Here is a 12,079-nt window from a genome sequence, read left to right as displayed (position 1 = left end):
AATGTTTCTACCTTTACCTGATAATCGTACTCCATGGAATTTATTGTAAACAGATAAAGACTACAAAAAGTTACACACATAAAGTCATTTGCCTGCAGCATTTTTTAAATAATATAAAAAAACCAGTAATATCTTCAATTTTGAAAATCTTGCAAGGGGTTAAGCAAGGTATGACATATTGAATTAAAAAGATGTTTAAATATGTTAACGTGTTAACAGAGACCAGGCTACAACATGGATAAATGTTATAATGTTAAGTGAAAAAGCTATTAAAATAATTTCCTATGTCATATATATTTGTATGTCTGTGTTATATTTGCATAAACAACTTCACCCCCCAAACAGCCTAAGCATAAAAAAATCTTGGAAAGAATCCATTAAAATGTTAAGAGTGTTGTCTGATGGGGCTGTGGGTGACGTCTCTTACCCTACTGTGTTTCTAATATTCTATAATAAGGATGCATTTCTTTAACAATGGAAAACATCTTCAGTAAACAAGCAACAAGAGCACACAGGGGATGAGAAACACACAGAGGCATTCTGAATGTGCCTGCTGAAGCCACACTTACTATGAACTGTTCAATGTCTCTTTCTAGTCCCACATTTGGCAGGTCAGGCATCATATGGGCCACGACTTTGAAACCGGAATCTTTGGCCAGGTGAAATGACTCACACACTGCCTTCACAGTGTGGCCCCTAAGGAAAGAAAATCACTATCTGTTACACAAACTAAATGGGTGACAAATTAAACACAAGGAGCAGGGGGGAAACAATCTCTGAGACAGGTAACAGAAGTTCCATAACCAAAATCATATGGCTGGAGGAAAAGACAGCTCAGAAAGTCATTTTTTACATCCCTGCCTCTCAGGAGGCCTGGAAGTAAATTACTTTATTTCTGAGACATTTCTCAGAAATTCCCTCACCATCTACTCAAAGTCTTGAAAGTAAAGGATTGGGGTAGCAAGAGTTAATGTGTATTAAAATTATTTGGTTTAGCATCACCAGTCAAAATAAGCTTATGAGTGTAAATATTAAAATATATTAAATATTAATATATTTTAATATCTTTAATAAGTTTATGAATGTAAATATGAAAACATATTAAAAACAAGAATGAGCTCAAAACCGCACAGAAACAGCAAGCTGCTATGTTCCTTCCTTTAAATATCTTATGAAATTATTTGTAGACAGAGAGGAAGAGTGAAACCTATGACACAAAACAGATTTCACTGGTGGGTGTGGAGGGTTCTTAAAAAAACTAGAAAGAGAATGAATAACTTAGTTGACAAGACACAGTCATTTGGGACCACATGGATAAAGCATGTTAACTTGGCATTCTACAGCCACATCAAGCAAGAAACAAGTCCCAATAATAGTTTCGGGCAACTAGACTGAAGCCTTGTGGCAATCCTACCACCAAGATGTTCCCATTCTCTGCAGAAGGATCCTAGAAACACGGACTCCAGCTCACTCTCTCCGAATGCTCCCATCCATTTCCATGGCTTCAATTTCTAATCTCATTTTGCTAATGACTTCCCAATTCCTAGGTGGAGGTAAGCCCTCTCTTCTGAATTCCAAACCCAAATAACCAATACTTTAAAGCAGCACTGTTTAAAATTACAGCCAATAGGCACATGTGATTATTAAAATTTATATTTAGAAGAATCAAAATGGAAAATTCAGTGCAGGCACAGAACATTTTGATCACTGCTGAATCATCTATTGCCTAGCCCTGCTCTAAAGCAAACCTTCAACTGGTTATTCTACAGGTCTCTTAAACTTAGTGTAGCCAAAATGAAACCCATGTTCTCTCCAAGCCTCCTTGACTTCCCATTCTTTCCTATCCTCATTTCCAATCAGTCACCAAGCACCACCTTTCACTTCTTTCCAGGACATCAGTATTTCCTGCTTAATTTCTGTAACAGCCTCATACCCAGTCTCCCTTCCAGCTTACTCTTCTCTGACCTGCCCCTTACACTGTAACTAAGCGATCTTTTTAAGCTGCAGATATGCTCCAGCACATTGTGGCTGTAAGTCTGCTAGTGGCTTGCTCCATTGGATTAATGCCCAGCCTCCCTGCGCTGAAGAGTCAGGCCCCTAATAATGAGCCTCTCTGATTGCTTTCCAGCCTCACCACTTATCACTCTCCTACCTCACATTCTAACCAAACCAAGCCACTCCAAATTCCCCAAATGTGCCATGCACTCCCATCTCCAGGAGTTTGTTCCTATTTTCTTTTTGCCTGAAACAATCTTCCTCTACTGTACCTGACCAACTCAGACTCTTCCGTGAAGTCTCAACTCAGATGTCGCATTCTTCAGAAAGCTTCCCCTTCCCCTCCATCGGCACAGGTGTCTCTCTAGCACAGCCCCTGAAGGCTACAGCACTCCACAGTTTCCCTCGTTAAAGACTTTTCCCACATAGGAGCATCTTATTCGGTTACTCTTTCTTAATTAAGCATAATATCCATTAGATTCTTCCCCTGCTAAAAAATATTCAATGGATCTCTACTCCTTAAGGGAAAATTCCATCCTCCTCAGCCTGGCCTTCTTCTTGGTTGTTTCTAAGATGCTGAGCAGTGCCTGTCTCCCTAGTTCCCCTTTGCTTCCCTCTCCTGGCACAACACCAACATGTGTACCCAAATCCTACAGAATAAAGGGGCCTTTAACATCCAACTCAACACATCCCTCCTACACAGCCCGCTGTTACCATTCTCAGTTAATCATCTCAGCTGCCTAAGAAACTCTCAATTGTCTCCCCTACTCCACTCATTTAGCAATTAACTGTGAAGTTCCTTATACAGTTAACCTTTCACAGGTATTTTCTTTTCAACTAAAAGATGTATTTCTAGAGGGAACATAACTTCTTATAGTTCTACCAACTCTTATTTCCTTCTTTCCTTGCACTCCCAAATTTCTCAACGTTTACAACCACGGCATCACCAAACTTTTGCCAGCTGGTATCTGCTCCACAAAAATGAATCTCTTAAACCTCACCCTGACGTCCTTTTCATTCAAACTCTTTTCTTCATTCTTTTCTCCTTGGCCTTCTCTCCTGCTTTAAACTACTGACCTCAAGTCCTCTCCCCTGCTTTCTATATGGACAAGGCTGCTTAGAACAAGAGGGAGAAAGATGAACATGTTTGTGGCCTGCTGGAAAAGAGTCAATAGAGAAAGACTGAAAATGAGGGAAAGAGGGGATGGAATTAAGAGCACAGACAGAAGAAAGAACTTTGAAAAGGAGGAATTCCCATACCTCTTTCCCTAAGACTGGTCAGAAGGAAGAAAGGATGGGTATTAATGTAGAGAACGTTGGTGGAAATGGAGGAAGACTTGTGCAAGATCACCCGCAACCATCTTACCTGTTGGTGTCTCTGGCCACATCTTCATAAACGCTCTGCACCCCGATCTCCAGCCTTGTGCAGCCATAGGTCAACATGTCACTTAAATGCCGCTTCATGCAATAATCTGGTCTGGTCTCAATAGTAATTCCGATACACTTTGTGAGGCTTCTCTCAGAATACCTGTAGAGAAAATCTAAAATAATAAACCTGATGCAGATTTTAGGACATTACTCCCTCTCAAAAGACTGCCTTCTCTCTGTCCTTCTAGTATGAGATAGTGGTAAAGACTGTAGGCTCTAGAGCCAGACTGTCTGAGTTCAAATCTTGGCTCTGCTACTTCCTAACTATGCAAATGGGAATGGTATTAACCTCCTTGTGCTTCGGTTCCTTTATCTGCAAAATGAGGATAATATAGAATCTACACCTCATAGGATTGATGTGACTGAGCTAGCATAATAATGTTATTATCATCATTATCACTATTATTCTCCTGCAGTAAGCTGCAACCATCATCTCCTTGAAAGCAGTGATTTCAACTGTGAAAACCTATTTTTCACATAAGTGAAAACCATCTGCATTATTTATTTCCCACTCCATATTTCTGAGTCATTTTAAATGAAAGGGAAAAAAGGGGGAGGGTAGGTGTAATGATTATAGGAATATTTCAGATGAAAGGTCTTCTATATACACAAAAGTCTTTTCACTGAGTCTATTAAACTTAGCAATAATTTACAAAATTACATATCATTTTTGTCTTTTACTAAAATCACATATTAGAGAGCACCACTTTAGATTCCAGCTGTTTGAGTTAGTGGCCTTAATGCTGGCCAAAGATGCAGAGAAAGAAGTCTCTTGCTAGGAGGGCTGGTGAGTGAGGGGGTAGGAGCTCGCATTTGCAGAGGCCGTTGTGGGCCAAGCTCTGTGTCACACACTCTAGTGCTGAATTCTCCCACCAGCTCTGTGAAGTGGGTCCTATTATCTCTGTTTCACAGGTGATGAAGTTGAAAGGGAGTAAACAGCTTGCTCAAGGGCACTGAGCTAATAAAATCGGAGTCAGAATCTGAAGTTGGGTCCATCTGACTTAAAAACTCTTGTTCTGCATTCCGGTTACCACACTGCTTAGACAACTCAGCGTGGACTCCAGATGTCTCTGCTTTTCAATGTCTCTCAATTCTAGTTTTGTTTTGTGTTGTTTTGTTTTGGATACGGAGTATCACTGTGTCACCCAGGCTGGGTTCAAGTGACTCTCGTGCCTCAGCCTCCCAAGTAGCTGGGATTATAGGCACACGCCAGCAGGCCCAGCTAATTTTTTTGTATTTTTAGTAGGGGCAGTGTTTCACCATGTTGGCCAGGCTAGTCTCGAACTCCTGACCTCAAATGATCCACCTGCCTTGGCCTCCCAAAGTGTGTGGTTTACAGGTGTGAGCCACTGCAGCCAGCTAACATTTCTCAATTCTTAGAACCCAATCATTCTTCTCAGTGCACCCTTCTACAATGTTCTCAATTCTTTGGGGAGGATGAGAGAAGCCTTTTTTAAAAAAACAATTTTGCCATTTATTTTCCTTCTTTCTGAAGTTCATTGCTCTTTATTGAAAAGTAAAAATCATAAAATTTCTGTAATTTTTATAACTAATTCCATGAGGTTCACTCTTTCATTCTTAATTGTCAATAAAACTGACTTATTTGTTGCTAACAGTAATTATTAAGAAAACTAAGAATCACTGATCTAGAGGACAAATTCTCAAGTCTTTCACTGTGGACATTCAGATTCTTTTGCACTGTTTATTTCTGTATTCCACGAGGTTTTAGGTAGAATTACCAGAGGCAACGGGACTAAAGGTAAACAGCTAGTCCAAAGTCACTAAAAGCTCAACTATGAGACAGAAAAGGGCTCGGATCTTATCAAATCCTGCCTAAGACAGGATTCAAACTAATTTGGCTTCTCTGAAACAACAGTATCATCGGGTCCTGTGCCTTTCCAACAGGTGGGTACCAAGGCATGCAGTAACAGGAGGTTCCTGCTGCTGCAGGAGAGACATAACACACTTCCTCCAGCATATGGAGGAGGCAAACCATACAGAGGCTGAAAAAAAAAAAACCAGAAAGCAGAAAGCTCTAAATGATGATGTTTTTAACAGTCAATGAGAATACCCTAGAATGAAGCATTCCAAAATTGTATCATAAACCCTCCTATTAATTGGTATTTTTTAAAAAAACCTGCAGTATTTCTTAAAAGTGGTACCATTAAGTTAGCAAGCGTAGGGGCGTAATAGTAGCTTACATCACTGGGAAAAACTAGAGGGTAGGCAATTACACAAATGGGAATTTGTGCAGAGGAAAGAGAAAATGTATTAGCTAGTCTTTCTATTGCGCAGTGTCAAGGGCCCCACCAAGGGCATACAGAGGGCACTGCTGCACAAGGCCTCTTTCTAAGTCATCAGAATATAGTACAGGCCTTAGAAGGAAACTCTATTCTCAAATAATAATTTAACTCCATTTCAAAAATGTCTTTCCTCAGGGAGGAAAAGTCATTACCTTTTGCAGCAACAAAAATGGAGGAAGAAAAACACAACTCAAGTTTTGAAAAGTCATATTCCATATTTATAAAAAGGCTTTCACTACATTTCCTCTTTCCAGAATTATATTTTCATTTGAAAAGGAATTAAACAAAAATTTGTATCAATATGAATAACAAAATAATGAAGGGAATCCTAAGGAGCATCCTAAACAACAGAGTATAAGGTAATTTTCCCCATGAGCTCACTGTATTCTCATGAGGATTTTTTAATACTATATCTAATCCTACATCTCACTAAATCTGAGTTTTCATTAACAGAGATGCAAACATATCAACATAACTGTTCTTTAATATGTAATATGCACATACAGGCGTTCAAGTAATCTAAGCTGACATTTTATGGCCTGCTATTAATATAATCCCCAGTATCATTTAGGTAGCTATCCAACAGTGCCATTTAGCCATCCAAAAGAACAGCTCTCCTTCAGTGCCTAGTTCAACTCCCATACCTCCTGGGGGCTACAAGTGCTTCCGCACGCAGGAACTCTGTCAACTTCTCAGAGACAAAGCCAAGATTCAAAAGGGATCCTTTGCTTCCAATTCCACTGCTCTTGTTGTGGCATTACAGGTTCATTTTAAGCCTGAACAGCCCAATGATGTGGGCTATCTTGAATCCTATGCTTTTCTGTATGCCATAAGAGTGGCATCAGCTATAAAAGATGCTAATGTTCTCTGTAAAGCATAGCTTAAGCCAAAAACCTTATGTTGACAGAACTTTCAAAAATTGTAGTGCGGGGGTCAAGAGAAATGGGACAATAACCCAGGAATTTAAAAGCAAACAAAAACCAAATGCTACCAGCCTTCAAAAAAGCTTAAATACATTTCTCCCTCCACGACATCTTCCCAGAACCCCTCCACCCCCAGCAAGATCGGAGTGCTCCCATTCCCAAAGCACCCTATCCACACTACAAGTAGTGTGCCTTGTTATTTGTGGTTATCTGTCTCTCCATCTGGACAGGAAGCCTCTAAAACCTGTCAGTCTCAAACAAACACATCTAGAGGCTAATAGCCTTCAACACTAAAAATTCTCCCTTGGTTAAAAACAATTACAAATTCGAAGAAGGAATAAATGAATTAGGCATAACTGGGAACACAGGAGGTCTCTCTTCACTCCCACAGTAGCCTCCAGATAAATCTACCGGTTACCTTCCTCTTGCAAAAAGTTAACCTTAGAAGGTGCCTAGCAGTAGGCCAGGCATTCTTCAGAAAATGAAAATATAATAGTTCTTGTCCCAGACATGCTTAACAATCTAGCTGGGGGGATAAGACATAAAGAAAAAAAATAAAGGGAATGACTACAGAACAAAAAGCTAGAAGTGGCAGAAATATAAATAGATTATTTCTTGGGAAGCAAGTTTTATTTCTGGAAAGAAGAAAGTGGCATTTTACAAAAGCACTATCTATTATTACCATCCCCTTGCACTAAGGGCCCATCCAGGGGGACACTGATGGAAGGAAGACAGCACACTGATTTTGAAGTCTCTTCATTATCTTCTGGAAACTATCTTTTGTTTCACTCTAAGAAGCTGTGGTATCAAAGAGGGCACCTCTCATTACTAGTAATTCATGGCAGCTCCTCTTTGAAAAACTCTGTCCTTACTGCAACTGGATGTGCCTGACTCTAGTCTTGCTGAAACTCTCACAAGAGCTCAAGGCTCAAGTTCCTGAAAGGCTTACAGAATATTCCCTGTGTGGACATCCCACAACCTCATATTCAACCTGCTTAAACCAGATTGCAAAGTAAATAACGGTACAGGAATGAAATACTCATTTTTGTTAGTCACAACATACAATCTATTCTCTATCTACAGTCCGAAAACAAGTCAGTGGAATTACCCACTTCTTTGAACAGCCAATGATTTGTTTGAATTGTCGATAACACCTCGAGTTATTAGGGTAACTCCTTGGCAGCAGCGCCATGAACAAGTTCTTCTTTCAAACTACTACCATATCTTGAAAATACCTCAATAAAACGTGAAGTTCTGCCCAGTGCTGCGTTACTGATACTCTAGACTTGAGGTGGATGTTTGATGGGTCTCAGGATTTAAAAACAACTATTCCCCCAATCTTTTTTTGAGATGGTAGTCGAGTCTGCTTCCTCGATACTGGTGGTTATGTTATGAGGTTCTACAAATTAACCACTGCCCAACAAAAAATGAAGTAACAAAGAACAGAATTTTGATTTAAAAATGAGTACTACCTATGAAAAACCAACCTGGTGCACTGTAGCTTACAGACTAATCAAAGACCCTTGTGCCCTATCATATTAGCCGATAGCGCTTAAGATATTGAAAAACAACCTATAACATTTTGTTTGGAGTTTGATTCTTGTCATGGCAGACAAAAACTATCATTTTGTAGTCCCCTCATCTAGTTAAAGAACCAGTAGCAACACATTATTAATAGAAAAGAAAAAAAATCACAGATACTTCATTCTTCTAGTATTATATCCCCATCAAAATTTAAGGGCTATATACTTAAAAACATTATAGAAAATGCTTGTCAGAAAGTGACTGCTAAGTGAAGAATAACTTATAAGCATATCTTTCAGATAAAAATTATCACTCCATTAGAAAGCTTCAAATCATAAATGACAGAGAAAGGTGTAATTTTAGAAATAATCTAGTCCTACCTCCTCATTTTTACAGATGAGGAAACTAAAGCACACACACAAAGTGAGTGGATTAAACCAGGCAATAATGCAAAGCGATAATATAAATAAGTGTGGAGGCTGTGTCCGGTGATTCTTAAGGGACAGTTCTTTCCAACACATTCACTTAGCATTTACGAAGCACCAGAATTCTACGCTTAAAACATTGTACTAGATACAAGGAGTCCTCTCCCTTTCTCTTAAGAAGACATGCCTATTAGAGGATATAGAAAAAATACATTATAAAGAATTAGACCACAATGGTATTCATTACAACTATTATTCTTGGCTACTGAAAACCAAAGTGAGGAGATGATTAAACTGGGACATGTAAATCCAACCATCAACTTAAACTGATATATCAATAATTATATCAAATGTTAACAGACTAAACGCTCCAATTAAAAGGCAGACATAATCAAAATGGATTAAAAAAAGAAAAACAAGACCCAATTACTATAGTCTTCAGTCTAAAGAAATGCACTTTCAAGATAAAGATACATATGAGTGGAAAGCAAATGGATGAAAAAAATAATACAAAGGGCAAACATAAGCACATGAGGCTGTGACGGTTCAGTCAACGCCAAGTCAACTGCAAGACCAGGGATGCAGAAGGACATCTCGTGATGATAAAAGAGGTAATCTCATAATGGTGAAAAGCTCATACACCAGGAAAACATAGCAATCAGAGATGTGCATGCAACTAGTAACAGATTTTCAAAATACATTAAGTAAAAATTAATATAACTGAAGAGAGACATAGAAAGTTCCTCACTCATAGTTAGAGATTTCAATCTCTTAGCAATTGACAGAACTACAAAAGAATAAAAAACGAAATCCACCTGAACACCACTACCAACCACCTTGGTTTCACTGATATTTATAGAACATGACACCCTGCAACTAAGAATACACATTCTTTACAAATACACATGGCATGTTCACCAACAGAACCACATATGCTGGGCCATAAAACAAGTCTCAATGAATTTTAAAACACCGAAATTATACAGAATAGGTTCTTTAGCAAAAATGAAAATAAATTAGAAATCAGTAAGATATCAAGAAAAATCTCATTGTATGGAAATTTGGAAATTAAACACCCCATTCCTATACATTCCATGGATCAAAAATATATATATAAAGGGTATTGAGAAATATTTTGAATTGAATAATTAAAACACAACATATCAAAACGTGTGGGATTCAGCTAAAGCAGTGCTTTGAGAAATACACTTACATTAGAAAAGAAAAAAGGTCTAAAATGATGGCCAAGCTTTTTTTTGTTTTGCTTTGTTTTTTCAAGAAGGAGTTTCACTCTGTCACCTAGGCTGGACTGCAGTAGTATGATCTTGGCTCACTGGAACCTCCGGCCTCCCAGTTTCAAGTGATTCTCCTGCCTCAGCCTCTGCAGGAGCTGGGATTACAGGTGTGAGCCACCACACCTGGCTAATTTTTGTATTTTTAGTAGAGATGGGGTTTCACCTCGTTGGTCAGGCCGGTCTCAAACTCTTGACCTCAGGTGATCCGCCCACTTTGGCTGGGATACAGGCTTAAGCCACCACACCCGGCCAAACTTTTTTTTTTTTTTTTTTTGAGATGGAGTTTTGCTCTCGTTGCCCAGGCTGGACTGCAATGGCACAATCTCGGCTCATTGCAACCTTCACCTCCTGGGTTCAAGCGATTCTCCTGTCTCAGCCTCCTGACTAGCTGGGATTACAGGTGAGCACCACCATGCCCAGCTAATATTAGTATATTTAGTAGAGACGGGGTTTCATAATATTGGTCAGGCTGGTTTCAACCTCCTGATCGATCTCAGGTGATCCACCCGACTTGGCCTCCCAAAGTGCTGGGATTACAGGTGTGAGCCACAGCATGTGACCCCAGCCAAGCTTTTATACCTTATTTAAGTTACTAGAAAAAGACAAACAATATAAACCAAAAGCAAGTAGAATAAAAATAAAAGCAGAAGTCTACAGAGTAGAGAAAATAAAATCAAAAGCTACTTCTTTGAAAAGAACAATAAAATTGATAAACCCCTAATTAGTGTAAACAAGAAAAAAAGAGAGAACACAGATGATGAGTATCAGGGTTGAAACAGGGGTGATCACTAAGATCCCACAGACATTAAAAGCCTAATAAGGATATATGAACAACGAAATACCAAAATGTTAGACAAAATGAATGAAACAGACAAATTCCTTGGAAAACATGACTTATTAAAATGGACACAGATGAAACAGAAAATACAAATATATCTATTAAATGAACTGAATTGATTATCTAAAACCCTCCCATGAAGAAAATTCTAGCCCTGGATAGTTTCACTGGTGAGTTCCAGCAAACACTTAAGGAAGAAATTACATTCATCTTACATGAACTCCTTCAGAAAATAGTGGGGGGGGAACAACACATCCTTACTTGTTTTGTGAAGCCTGGCTTACACTAATACCAACAACTAATACCTGACAACAAAATTACAAAAAAAGAAAACTACAGACCACCACCCCTTATGAACAGACACAGAAATCCTCTACCAAGTATTAGCAAGTTGAAGCCAACAATATGTAATGATGATGATACATTACGACCAAACAGGGTTTATCCTAGGAATGTGAGGTTTAACGTTAAGAAAAATCAATCAAATGATCCATATTATCACAATGAAGGAGGAAAATCATATGACCCTTTAAATAGATGCAGAGAAAGCATCAGATAAGTGAGTCAATGATAAAACCTCTCAATAAATGTATTCAATCTAATAGAGGTATCTACAAAAAAACTATAAGCAACACTGCACTTAATACTGAAATATAAATGTTTTCCTCGTATCACTGTAAACAAGACAAAGAGGCGCACTCTTATCACTTCTGTTTAACTGAAGGTCCTAGGCAGTGCAGTAAGGCAAGAGAAAGAAAAGCATACAGATCTGAAAGGGAAAAATAAAATGCACTGTATACGCAGATAACATGATTGTTTAGGAAGTAAATATTAATGGATTTACAAAAATAACTTTTAGAATAGTGAATGTGGTAAGGTCTTATGATATAACATTAATATAAAAAAATCGGCTGGGCATGGTTTAGGCCTGTAATCCCAGCACTTTGGGAGGCTGAGGTGGGCAGATCACGAGGTCAAGAGATCGAGACCATCCTGGCCAAGGCGGTGAAACCTTGTCTCTACTAAAAAGACAAAAATTAGCTGGGCGTGGTGGCACGTGCCTGTAATCCCAGCTACTCACTCAGGAGGCTGAGGTACAAGAATCACTTGAACCCGGGAGGTGGAGGTTACAGTTAGCTGAGATCATGCCATTGCACTCCTGACTGGTGACAGAGCAAAACTGTGTCTCAAATAAAAAAAGAAAAAAAAAACTGTATATTTATTAGCAGAAATTTACAGCCAGGCATGGTGGATCATGCCTGTAATCCCAGCATTTTGGGAGGCCAAAGTGGGTGTATCACTTGAAGCTGGGAGTTTGAGACCAGCCTGGTCATCATGATGAAACCCC

The 12,079-nt window shown here is 38.9% G+C and overlaps 1 protein-coding gene across 1 annotated transcript in view; it reads right to left on the bottom strand.

The window, feature by feature from the left end:
* Window positions 1-12,079, bottom strand: part of ELP3 (elongator acetyltransferase complex subunit 3) — a 95,343-nt gene that overhangs the window by 55,260 nt on the left and 28,004 nt on the right. Inside the window, exons 8-9 of the mRNA XM_021665161.2 lie at window positions 3,362-3,523; window positions 570-696 (exon numbers count right to left, since the gene is read on the bottom strand). Of these exons, the coding sequence (XP_021520836.1) occupies window positions 570-696; window positions 3,362-3,523 (289 nt within the window). The remainder of the gene's footprint in view (window positions 1-569; window positions 697-3,361; window positions 3,524-12,079) is intronic.

The sequence above is a fragment of the Aotus nancymaae genome, unplaced genomic scaffold (assembly GCF_030222135.1).
Source record: "Aotus nancymaae isolate 86718 unplaced genomic scaffold, 86718_ANA_hifiasm-v0.15.2.pri h1tg000079l, whole genome shotgun sequence".
NCBI lineage: Eukaryota > Metazoa > Chordata > Mammalia > Primates > Aotidae > Aotus > Aotus nancymaae.
Note: the sequence above shows the minus strand (reverse complement) of the source record. Positions and strands in the feature narration are given on the sequence as shown.